The 18,199-nt window shown below is 38.1% G+C and overlaps 1 protein-coding gene across 1 annotated transcript in view; it reads right to left on the bottom strand.

Annotated features, from left to right (window-relative positions):
- Positions 1-18,199, bottom strand: part of TAF3 (TATA-box binding protein associated factor 3) — a 170,598-nt gene that overhangs the window by 16,618 nt on the left and 135,781 nt on the right. Inside the window, exon 4 of the mRNA XM_040968180.1 lies at positions 14,535-14,617. Within this exon, the coding sequence (XP_040824114.1) occupies positions 14,535-14,617 (83 nt within the window). The remainder of the gene's footprint in view (positions 1-14,534; positions 14,618-18,199) is intronic.

Below are 18,199 nucleotides of genomic sequence, written 5' to 3'. Positions count from 1 at the left end.
TGCTCTACTGCTTTCCAAGGATATAACCAGGGAGCTGGATGGGAAATGCAGCAGTTGGGACATGAACCAGCAGCCACATGAGATCCCAGTGCTTGCAAGGTGAGGATTTAGTCACTGGTCCACCATGCTGTGCCCTGTCATTATTCCTTATTCTTGATCCTCACAGCTTAAATTTTAGCATTCATATAATCAAGATAGAGATAGATTTCATTCCTCAAGGCATGGCTTATCTCTTGAATATTTACATCATTCTATAAAATGAATATTTTCTCTTGTCATAGCCATATTTAGCAGAAAATATTTGATCTTTTAATACAGGCATGGCCAATTTAAAAAACAAAGCATACCACATGAAATAATTAGAGGAAAATATAGTCACTGTAGACTCCTCCTTACTAAGGGAGATGCTCAGATGATTATCTGAGGGTATTTTAAAAAGCTGGTGAAAAATGGAAAAGATAAATTTTATTTTGGTCCATGAAAATTCTGAAACTCATGCATAGTTTTTCTTGACAGTTTCCAAGAGGTTTTTGAAGATCACTCATTTTTCTAATATGTAAAACATCCCCCCAAAAGACATTAATACTCACACAAGTAACAAATAATGTACATTTTCTCAAATTAACAGAATGACACTAAAAGGATAATAATAAAAAATAAACTGGTAACCCAGGGGGAAGGAATGAAAATAATACAAGGAAAAGGGCCCAACATGATAGCTTAGTGGCTAAGATCCTCGCCTTGCACATGCTGGGATCCTATATGGGTGCTGGGTCTAATCTGGGTGGTCCTGCTTTCCATCCAGCTCCCTGCTTGTGGACTGGGAAGGTAGTCGAGGTCAGCCCAAAGTCTTGGGACCCTGCACCCGAGTGCGAGACCCGGAAGTGGCTCCTGGCTTTGAATTGGATCAGCTCTAGCCACTGCGGCTGCTTGAGGTATGAATCATTGGACGGAAGACCTTCCTCTTTGTCTCTCCTCTCTGTATATCTGACTTTGTAATAGAAAATAAATAAATCTAAAAAAAAAAAAAAAAAAGAAAGAAAAAGAAAAAGCTAAGCCAAATCAAACTGAACACTCAATACGAATGAAACTTTAGTTTCAACAGTCCTGAGCTTACACCCGATGTGGGATGGGAAATTGCTTTGTAAAAGATGCTTTTAGGTGAAAATATGTTAAAGTTGCAAGTTAACCATAAAAGATATGCCTAACACTATTTTGCTTTTTTTTTAAAGATCAATAACATTGCAAGTTATTTGAAAACATTAAAAGCAATAAGATGATAGTCAGTGAGCTTGAAAAATGAACAAGATTGTGATTAAGATTTATATCTCACTAGTGTTATAAAATTCAGTTATTACTGAAGTCACGCTTGGAAAAATTCAACCTCACCACTTCAAAATATATTAAAATTTGAAAACAGCCCCTGATCTTCACTATGCCAAACATGAATTCTCATTTTCATTTGTAAATAGCACGGGAGGAGATGGTATAAATGTATTTAAAGCATGAAACACACACACACACACACACACACACACACACACACACACACTCATCTGGGCTGAGGTAGTAACTAACTATACATGACAGTACTCCAAAAGGCTCACAGACAAGTGCAACTGAAAGGTAAGTTTACTTTGGTGTAAGAATTTTTAAAAATCCATGCAGCTTATTCATAAAATGCATTTTTTCATGAACTCTTTCATTAAAAAAATCAAATTTATTTATTTTCGTATTATTTGTAAGAGAGAGAGAGATACATTACCTGCAGAGCAAGATGTTCTATCTACTATCTTTTTTTAAAATAGTAATAGCATTTTCCAGGACAAGTATTGACTTATAAAAATGAATTTATACAGAAGAATGGTGCATGTTAGAAAAAAAGAAACAGAGTTAATTCAAAAATTACCCTGTCCACATACTTTTAAAATAGTCTAGCTAGAATGCAATGCGAATCTCCCTATATTTATTATCAGCTAAAAACCAAAATGATGGGAATGATTAAAAAAAAAAGTAGTAAGACATTATGCCATACTTGCTTCACTTTGAATCACAAGAGAAAAAGATAAAACATGGCATGATTCATTCTTCCCATATGTCTTAAATCAGAATGAATGAGCCTATTAAATTAATGACTCTCAATGCCCTCTTTTAAAGAACTTTTGTTGATGTTTACTTAGTTGGTCAGGGTGGGGAGGACCTAGGGTTAGGGAAAAGCGGGAGTGATTGCTGTTTCCAAGCTTTCTATTTCTTCATCCCTTTTCTGGGGGAGGGCTTTTTTTTTTAAACAGAGCTCACACGGACAATTTTACATGACTCAGACATTAGAGCTATGTGAAAAGATAGGGTAATGTCATACGAGGTAGAAGTGCACCCACAGTTCTTCTAGAATAAAAACCACAACCGTGTTTTGGGGCTGGCATTGTGACATAGTGGGTAAAGGTGCTGCCTTCAATGCTAACATCCCATTTTGGATACACAAACCATTATGAAGGACAGTATGGAGATTTCTCAGGTATCTGAAAATGGATTTACAATATGACCCAGTCATCCCACTTCTGAGAATACATCCAAAGAAAATAAAATCTGCATATGAGTGAGCTAACTGTGCCTCCATGTTTATAGCAGTACAATTCATAACAGTTGAGATACAGATCAACCCTGGCTATCAACTAACAACTGGGTAAAGAAAATGTGGTATATGTACACTATGGAAGCGAATGAATATACCACTGCTATAATTTGGAGAAAAAAATCAGGGGTGGGAGAGATAGGGAAGAAGGGAGAGGAGGAGCCCCTATGCTTTTATATCTATATTGTTAAAATACAGAGAATGTTCTCCTATGTTAGTGCCCTGCTCAAATGGCCACAATGCCCAGGCCAGACAGGAGTCAAAAACTATAGAGCTTCGCAAGTGGGTGGCATGTGACTTTACTTCCAAGGGTTATGTGGGTGACTCAACAGGAGGGTTAGCTCACTGTGCCACAACACCTTGTTTGCCCGTTTTTGGGGGTCTACTGTTTTTTTTCCTGCCTTCAGCACTTTTGCCCCTCTCATTCAGTCTTGGGTAGGTTTTTTATCTTACCCCTAGTTTTGAGTGGTAAATGTAAACCAGGCCAATGAGAGCATAAATCTACAGCGAAAGTGACTGTTACAAATTCAACTCATGAGCTTAGCTAGATCAGTAAGCCATGTTTGGGACTTGTGCGACTATTTCCTCTGGGTTAAAATACTCACAGACTATATGCTTGAATTTCTAGTGGACCATTTCTGTGTTCACTTGGTGGCAAAGCTAAGCTTAACACTAAACACTGTTAGGAAAAACTATGCAATGACTAAACAAGAGCAAACAAATAGAATACTTAAATTTTTCTTTCAAAAATCTGATTGTGGTATTCACCAAAAATAAGTACTTAAAGTGATATTTGCAAGGAATTATAATAGCTTACTTCTAAAAATACATGGTAGTGATGAAATGACCAAGGAAAAATATGTGCTTGACAACTTGATAAAACAGAAACAATGTCACTCAACATAAAGGCCTTATTTTTTTTTTTAATTGAGGGTCTGGCATGGTAACCTAGAAGCTAAAGTCCTCATCTTACATCCATCAGGATCCCATGTGGGTGCAGGTTCATATCATGGCTGTTCCACTTCCCTTCCAGCTCCCTGCTTGTGGCCTGGGAAAGCACTCAAGGATGGTCCAAAACCTTGAGACCCTGCACCCGTGTGGGAGACCCAGAAGAAGCTCCTGGCTCATGGCTTCACATTGGCTCAGCTCCGGCTATTGCAACCATTTGGGGAATGAGCCAGGGTATGGAAGATCATTCTGTCGCTCCAATTAAAAAAAATATTAAAAAAAAGTTTTTAAAAATCAGATACTTACAAACATATGAATAAATGCATAGCATTTGCCATGTAGGTTGCCAGATTAATCTGACACATAAATTCTAAAGCAAAAACACTTTTATAAAGTAATTATTTGTAGTATTACACTTTATATAAATAATACATTCAATGAAGAAAAATCCACCCGAGATGGAGATTGCCCTGAGGACTAAAATATTTCAGAAGGAATCTGGGCATAGCATGAGTAAACACGTTAACAATGCCAAAGCTAAATGTTCCCCTCAAAGATGAAATAGTTTTATAAAACAAGGAAGGAGAACGGATCTAGTTTTTCAAGCAATATCACCAGTTGTTGCCCAGTCTTGTGGAAATTCAGAATCATTAGATTTCACTAATTCTTCCTACATTCATACATAATATTTATCATTTTTAAGCAAGTAGTAAATTAAAACAATTTTTTTTGAAAGCCAGAGAAACAGACAAAAATCTTAACTCACCAAAAGACTGTCACAGCAGACCTGGGCCAGGCCAGCTGGGTGGCCAGGACTGAATCAGGGTCTCTTCTATGAGACCCTGTACTTCACTGAAGTACTTTAGTGACCATGCTCTACATAAGGATGTACATTAGCAGAAAGTTGTATTGGAAGTGGAAGAGCAGGGACTTTTTTCAGGCACTCTAATATAGAATGTGGGCAGCCCAGGGATGGCACTGTGGTATACTGCACGTTAAGCCTCCACCTGCGACACCAGCAACACATGTGAGTGCTGGTTTGAGATCCAGCTGCTCTACTTCTAATGCACCTGGGAATGCAACAGATGGTCCCAGGGCTTGGGCTTCTGCACTTCTGCAGCACCCTGAGCTCCTGGTTTGGCCTGGGCCGGCTTGGCCACTGCAACCATTTGGAGAGTGAACCAGCCTATGAAAGATCTCTTTCTTTGTCTCTCTTCTCTCTGTAACTCTGCCTTAAAGAAAAAGAATGTGGCTATCCCAAGCAGTAACTATAATACTTACCCTTGGTGCTAAGAATTTTAATTGGTATAGCTGTTGGATGATAATTTGGCCTAATAATCTCTTTAAAGTATTAAATGTTTATATTCTTTGCCTTAGTAATATTTGGATAAAGATCCATAGAAAAGTGTATTGTTGCTTTATAAAAAAAAATATGGAACTCAAACGCCCTTAAATCATCAAGATAGATAAATTATGGTAACAGTAAACCAAAATATAATGTCACAAAGACATTATATATGACCCATTATTAAGGCAGCAATGAGGACAAGCTCTAGAATAGTATGTGTAAAATTGTTCTGACTTATTTTGTTAAAAGTTGCTCTAATAGATTATTTTGTAAAAAGTTGCTATATAAAATGCAAGATTTCAGAAGAACTTTTGCTTTTCTGGAGCTGGTGCTATAACTCAACTGGCTAATTCTCTAAGTGCTGACTCAATGAGTACCAGTTTGTGTAATGGCTGCTCCACTTTTGATCCAGACCCCTGCTTACGCCTGGGTACACAGCGGAGGATGGCCCAAAGCTTTGGGATCCTGCACCTGCATGAGACCCAGAAGTTTCTGGCTTAGAATTGGCTCAGCTCTGGCTGTTGTGGCCTTTTGGGAAGTAACCAGTGGATGGAAGATCTTTCTTCCTGTCTCTCTTCTCTTTAATATGCCTTTTCAATAAAAGCAATAAATCTTAAAAAACAAACAAACAAACAAACAAAAAACCCAACAGATTTTCCAGCATTTCTTTGTCTTTCCTTCCTTGGAGCCTCCTCCTGTCACTGTGGCAAGGGACCTCACTCTTTCTCTCTTACATAAATCTTGCTTTGCAAACTAAAAAAAAAAAAAAAAAAAAAGAACTTTTGCTTTTCTAGATTACATATTTCCAGTTTACACATATTACATATACAATATATATTGTATACAATCATATATTTTTAGAAAATATATTTTGTACAAAACACTGACACCATGTATTATTTTTGTAACTAAAGAAACAAAGCTAAGTACTATGCATATATGTGCGTGTGTATATATATATAGTGCAATTGTTAAAAATGCCTTGTTATAAAAAAAGTGACTTTCCGTATGAAAATGATTTTTGCATCTCTGAACATTTGCTGTCACAAAAAATGTCAACTTTTTGCTCTTTAGAGTTATCTAAAAGATAAAAAAATAGCGATAATATCCTGATGAAAGGATTTATTTTTAAAGCAAACCAATCTTTACAATCCGTTGTACATGGAGGAAGACACAGAGCTAACATTTATGGAAGAACTACTGCCTCCTGATCCGTATTTATTTTCCCGATACCTTTATGTAATTAAAAATTCTAGCTCTCTCTGACCTCCCTTTCCCTTCCCCCAGCACAAGGCATTCCTGTAACTGCCATCTCCCTTTCCCCGGCACTGCTGACCAGCAGGTCTACCTGAGGGAGAGTAGAGTGGAGGCACTGAATGGGAGCTGCAAGCTGCTGAGTGTGCAAGTGAAGATCACATGAAATTTCCTTGGACAGGCAACTTCTCTTTCTTCTGGTTTGTGTAGTTTTGGAAATATTCAGAGCTAAGACAGCATTCCTATCTTAATTACCAGGGTGTCTAGTCTAGTATTACAACATCAATAAAAAGATCACCTAATTCTATTAGTGTCTGCTTTCTTTCAAGTTACCCTAAAGCCTAAAATAGCTTGAAAATGGGTGTTTTGGTCTCAACATCAGCATATAAGAAAGGCAAGGTGAACAAGCAGCATGGGAGAAATGGTATGCTCAATTTTACAAGTGCTATGTTTGAGGAGCTACTGTACCAGCCAGGCAGAATTTTCCAGTAACTAACAGAGTAGACTGGTAGAAATCTTGGGGAAGAAATATGAGCTGGAAATAAAGATCTGGGGATTATTCTTGATAAATGACACATATGAGTGAATGAGAAAATTTAGGAAGAAACAGAGTGAGTTGATACTAAGAAGGGAAAAGAAAGTGAAGGAAAAAGGAACCCATAAAAGAAAAACACAGAAGAAATGGTGAGGGACAGAAGAGACTCAGGTGAGTATAGAACTAAGAAAAACAAGTTTCAAAAGTCACTCAAGTGAAACACATGCGTGATGACATAAGGGATTAATGCTCTAACGACTGTAGCACGTTCCCTGTATTTGGGGATCAGGATATATTTAGCGATGCTAATGAGAAGCCAGAAAAGTTTGCAGGGCACAAAAAGAATGCAGTGGGGTTAGGAGTGAGAATCGGCAGGCAGTGCATCTACAGAATGACTCCGTTTGGAGGAAGAAGAGGAGGATACAGAAGAGATAACCAGGGAGAGTTTGCGAGGAGGGCAGGAAGCTGGGAATGCAGGCGGGCACAAGGTCTGCACCCCGGCAGGGGTACACAGGGCTAGTCTCTTCCTTGGACCTGGGGAGTAAGCTGCACATACGAACCCCAAGTGCAAATCCAAACGGCCCAGGGGTAATAACAAGGCCAGCCTGTTCCATATGCTGATACTTTACATGTAGGCTTAAACAAAAACAGAAACCAGAAGTTTGCCACTATTCTAAATCACGGAAGCCATGCAGTGAGAAAAACGACTGCCAACATTAATTACACCATGCACCTGAAGTCTTTATGTAGCACCTAAATAAACTGTAGGCCCATTAAGCAACAGGAAATAATAAAATGTGAAGAATTTAAATATCAGATGTTGTTGCTGTAATCATCAAGACTGTCTGTTTTCAGCAGTAGGTACATATTCTTTTTAATGCCAAAAGTGTGAGTAGCTTGATCTTTAGTGGAAACTATAATCAGATAGTATCCAAAAGGTTACCATGATACAGCAGTATCCCTGCCTGTCACAGGCTAAAGAACATTTAAATTCTAGAAGTTTACATCAGCCTTTTCTAGATAACAAATCTTAAGTACCTTCCTATATTCACTCAATTAGTGATATTGGGCCTTGATAACCCTGCAGAGAGAAACTTTCCGACTATCATTCAAATCATATCTAAAAAGGTGGTCATAAATATTTTAAAACCTAAGTGAACTAATAAGACCTAGACCCATTAAGGATAAGATCTTTTACAACAAATTAAATAAAACAATTTATTGAAGTCTGAACTCAAGATAAGCTAGATTTACTAGCTGACCTTTTATTCATTTAAACAACAAAATTAGCTCTAATTGCATTAGAATGGAATCCAGTAAATTTTCCCAAGTCTTCTAAAGTGGCATCCATGTAAGAACTGCTGTAATTGTTTACAAGTAAGATGGAAATGTTTTGATTATAATCTTTCCACTTGTTTTACTGTGTGTAGTAAAAGCATTTACCAAAATCCAATGCCAGTTTTTCTGACAGTATACTATTTTTTTCTCTTAGACATATTGTATCTTTGATGCTAATGAAAAACTAATACACAGGGGAAAACTACATTTAGTGATTTCATCCTGATTACAGGTCACCAAAGATGAGAGAATAATGTAAGGAGGACAAGGTCTATTTTCTGGAAAAATCATAAAAGCCGAAGATCTGGATGACAGAATTTTAAATTATCTGCTTCAACTCAAAGGTGGTTCATCACCATAACTGAAATAGTCGTTTCAGTCACAAGTAAATCAGGGCTAATCAAACTATTTATAATCTTTAATAAAAACTCAAAGTAGACAGTTTTATTAGGAAAGAAACAAAAAATAGAAAACATGGGGCTGGCGTTTGGCACTGTTAAGACACAGCTTAGGATGCTGGGATCCCAAACTAGAGTGCCTGGTATCATGTCTCAGCTTACTTCTGGTTTTGGCTACCTGCTCATGCACACCCTCAGAGGCAGAAGATGGCTCAAGTTCTTGAGTCACTGCCACCCATGTGGGAGACCCAGATTAAGTCCTGGGCGTGGACTGGCCCCGAACCAGCTGTTCCAATTGTAGTTGGCATTTGTGGGGTACAGTAGTAGATGAAAGATCTTTGTCTCTCTCAAGAAAGAAGAAATGTTGAGAGGCCTTCCAGGTCTGACAGAATGATCTCTCTTTAAGATTTACTTTTATTTATTTATTTTTTATATGAAAAGCAGAATTAGAACGAAAGGCACAGAGAAAGGTCCTCCATCCACTGGTTTACTCCTCAAATGGTTGTAATGGCCAGAGTTGGGATGATCCAAACATAGGAGTCAGGAACTTCCTCTGAGTCGCCTACATGCGTGCAGGAGCCTAAGGACTTCAGCCATCCTTCACTGCTTTCCCAGTCATTTGCAGGGAGCTGGATTGGAAGTGGAGCAGCCAAGACATGAATCACGGGCTGTATGGGATACTGGCACTGCAGTGGAGTGGGCCTTGATAATCCTACAGAAAGTATGGGATACTGGCACTCCATACCATACTGCCATTCCTGACATAATGATTTTTTTTAAGATTAATTTTATTTATTTGAAAGACAAAGTGGGAGAGGTGGCAGAGATAGATTTTTTTCCATCCACTGATAAGTGGCCCTAACAGTTTATGCTACACTAGACTGAAGTTAGAAGTCAGGAACTCTATTCTGGCCTTCCATGTTGGTGGCAGGGGCCTAAGGACACGGGACATTTTCTGCTGTTTTCTCAGGAACATTAACAGGAAGCTGGATATGGTGTGGAACAGCCATGACTCAAAGTGGTACTCATATGTGGTGCCTGCACTGCAGTTAGCAACTTAATACGTTACACCAAAACACCAGCCCCAGGAAGATACTCTTAATCATCTGTAGTATTATTTTTTTTTGTAGTATCATTTTTTTTAAAGATTTATTTTTATTATTTTTTCATTGGAAAGGCGGATATACAGACAGGAGAGACAGAGAGGAAGATCTTCCGTCCGATGATTCACTCCCCAAGTGAGCGCAACGGGCCGGTACTATGCCGATCCGAAGCCAGGAGCCTCTTCCAGGTCTCCCACGCGGGTGCAGGTTCCCAAAGCTTTGGGCCGTCCTCGACTGCTTTCCTGGGCCACAGGCAGGGAGCTGGAAGGGAAGCGGGGCTGCCGGGATTAGAACCGGCGCCCATATGGGATCCCAGGTGTGCAAGGCGAGGACCTTTTATCCACTTGCGCCACCGCGCCGGGCCCTGTAGTATCATTTTTTAAATTAACAAACTTTATTGCTTGTTAATTTATCACTGTCAGTATGGTTTCTTAAAAATATGAAATCTACTTTCTGTTCCCTATCTTAAAAATGTACCAGATATGGGAATCTGGCATAGCAGGTAAGATGTCTGCATCTGGTTTTAGGGTGCTTGGCCCTGTCCTGGGTCCAGCTTCTTACTCGCCCTGTGTTCTGAGAGGTGGCAGGCACTGTCTCAAGCAGCTGGTGACTTGCGTGCAGCCCTGAACTGCACTCCTGGTTTTGACCTGGCTCAATTCCAGCCGTTGTATGTACCTGAGGAGTCAAACAGCAGATGGGAGACTCACTTGTCTCCTGCCTTCCAAATACATAATTACAATTTATTTAAAATTACACTAAGCTAAAATACATCAGTTGCTTTTGTCTGTACCTTACCTCTAATTCTGGAGAGAGAACTCTACTTCTGCAATCTCCCACTTCCCCTCCTGACAGGGCTATCTGCTGTGCGGAACCAAAGTCCTTGCTGGAGACCAACAATGGCTGCTGTGGGAGAGGGGCTTCCCCCGGGCCTGAGCAAGAGAAGGCACATCGGTCTAAGCGACCTGGACCGTCCCAGCCACCACACATAGGCAAGAGGAAGAGAAACAAAGTCCAACAGGAGTCTAAATGCATTCTGCCACACCTAAAATCAAATCCATGTTAGCATCTGCTTTTCCATAGCTGATATGACCCGAGGCCCTTAGTGGCTGCAGGAATGCTTACTGAACTGTATATATACTATGGTTTTCTTATACATACAGAAAGGAAAAAGCAGAAAGTAGAATAAAAATCTTTTACTATTATTTCTATAAATAATTTATCACTAAAATACATCCATACAGATTTCATTCTGCTTTCGGCCTAATCTTGTTACATTTTAAATTTACTTACTTTTATTTGAAAGGTAGAGAGAGGGAAAGAGAGATTGAGTGAAAGAGACAGAGAGAGATAGAGAGAGAGACAGACAGACAGACAGAGAAAGAGTGATTGATTGATTTCTACCTGCTGGTTCATTGCCCAAGTGACTGAAGTAGCAAAACTGGGCCAGGAGAAGACAGGAGTCTGGAGCTCAATCTGGGACCTTTGCGTGTATAACATGAACCTAAACACTTTGGCCATCACCTGTTGCCAGCTGGGGAGCACACCGGCAGGAAGCTGGATCAGAAGCTAATTTCTATTTTCTACTTCCACGGTGCTGGGATATGGGATGCCACCATCTCAGCCAGTGGCTTCACGGCTACGCCAGACACCCACACCCTGTCTACAGTGTAAAATAGCAAATGCTCGGTGTTGGGAATTACAGTAGGTTTGGGTCATGTTTTAGCTTTGGTGTTTTACTGTAGTAACAAAAAGTTACTACATTTACTTTCATTAAAAATATTCTACATGTTGATTTTACAGGTGTCCATTATCATAATGTACTTACCAAAAAGACTAGTTAGAAATGTTTGAATCACACCAAACATTCCAAATATCTACAAATAATTTTTTTCTAAAAGATTAAAAAAAACCCCAAGATTTATGTTAAATGGTTTTTAAAAAAGGGTTTATTATTTATTTGGAAGGCAGAGTGACACAGAAAAAGTAGATCATCTGTCACAACTGTCAGGTCTGGGCCAAGCAAGAGGGAACAGTCAGAAACTCCATTTCCAAGTATGTTCGTCACCTTATTGCTTTTCTAAGTGCATTAACAGAGAGCTGGATGGGAAGTACACCAGTTGGGCTTCAAATCAATACACCGGTGTGAAATGCTAGCACTTATGTGCCAGCATAAGGCACTGCATACCACAAGGCTGACCCCATGTTAAAGGAATCTGAGGTCTAGAGAAAGTTGTTTTGCATTTTAACTTTCAGGACAGGTACTGAACTCACCATACAGCTAGACAGTGTTAAATGAAGGAGGACGTATTGGGTGAGGTTTTAGTGCAGCAGGTTAAGCTGCTTCCAGCGATGCCTGCATCCCATACTGCAGTATGAGCCGTGGCTACTCTGCCTCTGACCCAGCTTGTACTTCACGTATTCCGGGAGGCTGTATGTGTGGCAGACCTGGTTGTGCTCCTAGACACCTGGTGACAGAACCAGCGGATGGGAGTGCTTGCTTGCTCTTTTTCTCCCTCCACTTCCAAGTAGAGGAAAAGTAAATAATCACTTAAAGCATCTTTGTTTTTAAAAACAGGAAAAACTATCTGTCTGGCTTCCATGGAAGAATAGAGAACAGAGGAAACAATCCAGCCTCAAAGGACTTTGGTGGACTGGGGCAGAAGATACAGCTTCTTTAAGACTTAGGAACTAAATATTGTCTTGGAGATCTTCCAGGGAAAGGGTATAATTTGAACCCTGTAAAGCTTTTTCTTTTTCCCCATAATTTCAAAAGATTCCATTCTCTGCCTGTTCTTCAGCAATAAACACTGTTCCCAGTTTTGGACTATTCTAACTCCCAGTCTGCTCATTAATTTCACTTCAAAAGAGTATCAGTTACCCCAAGTGTGTATAAACAAATAACTAAAGGGACATTATGGGAATCTATTGGTTATTCTCTATTATTCCTGACATGGGAAAAAACTCTTGAGACTTCAACACCATTTTCTCCTTATTTTAACTTTAAATACATTTTGCTTAACTTATCTTTCTGTGTATCATAAGGATTTTCTTGCACATTTTCAAATACATTAGTTGTATGAGTGATTTGATAAAAGGAGAAAACAGCAACACTGAATGATGCTTAAAGGCAGATGACATGAAAGTTGTCTTATAAATCTTATTTCTCGAAAGGGAATGAAAAAGCCAACTTTTGTGTTGGAGAAAAGATTTTAACTAAGAAAAGATTTTAACTGAGGAATTAGGAATAAATATGGATATGCAGGAGAAATGTATTAATGAATATCTTTCAGAGAAAGGAACCCATATACATAATTCCCAAGCAGACGGCATGAAGAGTAACTCTATCCTTTTTTCTGAAGGATGAGGATATTAGTCAAGCTCTGGAAAGTAGTGAGATAGGGGGCGTTAGGTATACCAGATATACTGTTTAAGAACAGCTGAATCCACACCATTTTTACTAAAATTTTAAAGCTTGTCACAAGGATTATACTCACTGTCCAAGTTTCTATTTGTTTAACTAAAAGCAGTAATGAAAAAATTACTTAAGAATTTTGGTACCTGGGGCCCGGCGCGGTGGCACAGTGGTTAAGGTCCTTGCCTTGCATGCCCGGGATCCCATATGGGCTCCTGTTCTATCCCAGCAGCCCCGCTTCCCTTCCAGCTCCCTGCCTGTGGCCCGGGAAAGCAGTCGAGGACGGCCCAAAGCTTTGGGACCCTGCACCCGCGTGGGAGACCCAGAAGAGGCTCCTGGCTTCGGACTGGCATAGCATTGGCCTGTTGCGCTCACTTGGGGAGTGAATCACCGGAAGGAAGACCTTCCTCTCTGTCTCTCCTCTCTGTATATCTGCCTTTCCAATAAAAAATAATAAAAAATAAATCTTAAAAAAAAAAAAAGAATTTTGGTACAAACAATGCTGTTTGCCCCAACCATCTGAGATAACATGCATGTTGCATTTCCCATTGCACTACCTTTGGAGTGGACATAATGACAGAAGCAGCAGCCACAAAATACATACAACCTATGTGATGAAAGGAGCCACTGAAAATATAACAAAATTTCTGTTCCCTACTTCATCCACTAAATAAATTCATTGGTTCTATTCTCACTTTTAAGGCTAAAAAGTAAATGGCAATGGAATGTCTTGTAAATCTACTTTCTTATACAATGTCTGCTTGTTTTTAATGTAAACTTCATTTTTAGATTTATTAGGAAGAATAAGTTGCAAATTTCCAATTTGAGCTTGTAAATTTCATGTAAATGACATAAACATGCTTTTAGAACAAAGGGAGTGATTTTCAACGTAATTAAGAAAAAAAATCAATGTTTTAATATGTTATTAGGGCCATTAGAGAGCACTAGGGGTTTAAAAGGTTCCTCAAGAAATGAATAAAGGAAAACTGTCCAACTAACTAAGTTTAAAGAAGGGTGGGAGTCCGTGAAAATTAAGACAAATAGCAGTGAACATCAGGTTTGCATTACTGGTTCCCTCTAAAAGAAAAAGTGAACAATGAAGACCTCAGCCGATAACTATTACATCCGTTTACACTGAGCCTCTGGTATCTCCTTCTTTAAAGGGACAGAATAAGACCTCAGCCATGTGGGCAAGAAGAGATCAGCCATCTTTTGTCACGGCGACAGATAATCGGCACCTGAGGAGGCATATCACTACAGTCACCCAATCCATTCAACATGTAGTTTCATGCTTTGTAGATAACTAGGACCTTAAATATTATACCAAAACAATATTATATGCTAGTTTTTAAAAAGAGAACAAGAAAAAAAGAAACCCAATGTGTAAAAACAAAAAGCCTTGACTCTGAGGAAGAAATCCATAAAAGCCTGAAGAGTTGTCAAAACAATGCTTGACCTCAATTGTTTCATACTTTGCAAAGGTTTGTTGAATTCTAACTCCATTTGGAAATGACAGATAAGGTTAACTTGCATCTGTTTCACTACAGTTCAAAAATTTGTACTTACATCTTGTCTTGACCAGCACCAACTCGGAGAGTCAACCTGGGGATGACCGGACTTGGGGCTGGAACAACTGGTTCCACTTTGATCTGTGGAAGTTAGTACATTAGATTTCAATAGGGTTTTTCTCAACAAAAATAAATCCTATCTCTTATATTTTCAATACTTCAAAAAAATTAATAAGCAAGATCAAGACTCAAATATGGCTAAAATGCTGGATGTGAGGACAGTCTGGACTATTTCAAGATTTTGGTTCTCAAAAACTAAAGGCTAGCATAAGACATTCTATGAACTTAAATCACATTATATAAATTATAGTTATTTCTGTTTTATTAGTCTCTTAGATTTTATCCTGTCAGAATTTTCAAACAAAATTTGTTCTCTAGATTATTTGGTGGACAGTTAAGTCATTGTCAGACTTCATGGAAACAGAAAAGGGCTGAAATGGTATTGTCCTTATGATACAATCAATCTACTTATGGGACTTGGCAGACATGAAACTCACAGATCTTAAGTTTACATTATCATATATGGGAGCTGAAATACCAAGTGTGACATACAGTGTCCCATTTTTGAGTAGTGGTAAAAAGATCTAAAATGATCTAAAGGAAAAAAAGTATTTTCTATTTTTAGGAAGGATATATACAAATACTAAAGAATCTTCATAACTTCTGATTTGAACATATATAGCAAATATTTTGAATGCACAAACCAAAACATTTTTCAGTTACAAATTGATATTAGAGTTTTTTTACATTAGGGTTTGTTTGGGATTTTTGTGGGACAGGTCTTTGAAGTACAGGACTGTTTTAAAGCAAATGCTATTTGGGCTGGGTACAATATCCCAACAATCCACTGCCTATCACTGACAACTGGTTGCAAATCACGAATTTATAGAATTTAAGCTCAAGAATTAAATCCTACTAGAACAGTGTGGTGCTTCTGAAGAGAATGGATCCAATGCTCAGTACATTAGGCAGACAACTTGCCATACAGCTATTACAGTGATTTTCTCCTATGTATTTATGTGTCTGTTCTTGGAGTTTTTTTTTAAACCCATCACCATATGATATGCAGTTTCAAGCATCTCTTCAACAGCGTTTAGCACATAAGAGACGGTCAATCAGCATTTGTTAACATTTTATCTTGTAAATACCCTCAATTTTCTTGTCTGTCCAGTTATTCTATTATTCCAGACCAATCTAAAAATCATCCTTTCAAAGCACTGGGTGACATAAATTTTCTTTAAAATGCTATATCTCAGTCTCAGCCTTCATAAATTTTTTTATTTATTTGAATGACTAGCTAACCCAGGTAAGTGCAGAAACCATGTCTGTTTTATTGCATTTCCCTGTGCCTATTATAAGGTCTGACATGCAACAAGTGCTTAACATACACTTAAAGCCTGAATAGGAAATGATGATTTCAAACCTTACATCTTTCAAGACTTTTTCCATAATTGATTTTTCCCCTTTTACTCAACAATTTCCACAAGAAAGACTGCTGCGTCTCTTGGGAGAAGAACTCCTTCAAGTCCTTGCCAACTTCTCTGCTTGTACTAGTGCGTGAGACTCCATTTCTTACGGTGCTCTCAATTTTCCTTCATCATTAACTTATTTGTTTATAGTATCTTCCACCTCTTTGATCCATTGATAATTTTAATCCAGTTTTAAACATGCTCAATTATCTAAAGAATTATCTTGTCTTCAGCCTCTAACAATCTTTCTCATATTTTTAAAATCTTGAAATTAGTTTTTCATTTCATTATTTCTATTTCCTTACCTTTTAATCCATCCCCTAGCCCATCCAATCCAATTTCTGCCCCGATCATGCCATTAAAATTGTTCTTTGCAGACATCAGGATTTCCTATCACCCCGGCATGCTCTCCTCTAACAGGTCTTATGCTCCTTCCTATCTTTACAGAGTTCTTTTATTTTTATCTAATCCTATTTGGTCCTCTGCTCTCATCCTACAGTATTTATATGGATCTCATTTATGGTCATGGTTTCAACTCTAAGTATTAATTAAATAAGTCATATCTTCAACATTTTCCTTTCTAAACTAGCACTGACTGAACCTAAGACAAAAATACAATGTTATTTATTAAACATTCCCAATTACATATTCTATAAATATTTCATTTTACCACAAGTAAATCCTAATTTATTAATTTCTGCTACTAAATTCCCTCTTTTCAATAATCTTGGGGCCTATGCTATGATATGCAGGTTTATCCTTTCGCTGTGTTGCCAGCACCTTATATGGTTTGAGTCTCAGCTGTTCCACTTCTGATTCAGCTCCCTGCTGATGAGCCTGCACCCATGTGGGACCAAGAAGAAGCTCCTCATTCCCAGTTTCTGACCAGTTCAACTCTGGCCATTGCTGTCATTTGGGAGCAAAGCAGTGATGTAAGATCTCTCTCTAGTAAATCAACAGGTGCAACATCTCTCTCCCCTTTCTCTCTCTGTAACTACTTTACAAATAAAAATCATTAAAAAAAAATAATCTCTAATGTTTCCTTCATTTGCCAGTTATTCAAAATATAGCACGGATTTTCGTCAAGACCTTAGAAGTCAAGGGTTACAAAAGTAGGGGAAAGGCTAGATAATTTGTACAACTTTTACCTAAGGCTTGTGTTTATTTTATCCATTTTTTTTTCTTTTTGAACAAAGGATTCCATACTGCAACAAATCTAAAAACCAACAGTTTACTCCAAATTTGCTGACATATCAGACTGCCATACTTCATATTTCTGTGTTGTCTGGGAGAAAATAAATATAACTACAATAAACATTTTTATATGCCACCTACAATTTGCCAGACATTGTGCTTGGTTACTTTCCAGATGTACTCATTTATATATTTCAGAACAAACATGTGGGGTAGATATTATAGGTTCATTTTTACAGGCAGACAGACCATATTCACTTATGGAGTAACCACTTATCCTTTTTTCATTTCTCTTTTCCATTCCTAGGTCACATAATTAGCAAAAGTAGGACCAAATTAAGCTTTTTTCAGTCAGATATTGAAAAATGACAAAGTCTTTACATTTTTTTTCAGTTCTAAAAACCTTAGGATCACACAGTTATAAATCATGGGATATTAGCAGTAACACTTTATTCCTTCAGCTCAAAACACTATCATTTAAGTATTTAAATACAACCTTTTCTTAAGCTTTATTTTAAAATAAAACTGTTTGCCCTACCTCTTAAAAAGTCTGCGTTACTATTAGTATGCTTTGCATTTATTGTGGTTTGGCCCACTGCTGTTCACCACAGTATACAATTTGTAACTGAAGGGTTGTACAATACTCTGCAAAGTATGTTCCACTTATATATTATTCAACTTGATATTCACAACTCTGTAGGTTGAGTATGAAAGCATTATTATCTCTAAGTAAAGATGGTTTTCAAACAGCGATTTACCCGTAGTCACAAAGTCAGTAAATGAATGGCTTACATTTTGATCTTCTGATAGCAAGTACATCTGCTCTATTAAACAGTTGCTCAATTCTGGGGGTATTTCGAGCCCCTGTTCCTGGTAATGCTCATGGCCTACACGAAGTCATTCACTTGTTTTGTCAACATTTTTCATGATGAATAGCAAACACTTGTCAAGTGGTTAAGGCTAGTTGTAAAATATTTGTTCTCTCGATCTAAGGCCAATT

This window comes from Ochotona curzoniae, unplaced genomic scaffold (assembly GCF_017591425.1).
Source record: "Ochotona curzoniae isolate NIBS_2020 unplaced genomic scaffold, NIBS_Ocur_1.0 scaffold_4683, whole genome shotgun sequence".
Lineage (NCBI taxonomy): Eukaryota > Metazoa > Chordata > Mammalia > Lagomorpha > Ochotonidae > Ochotona > Ochotona curzoniae.
This window is presented reverse-complemented; position numbering and strand designations above follow the sequence as displayed.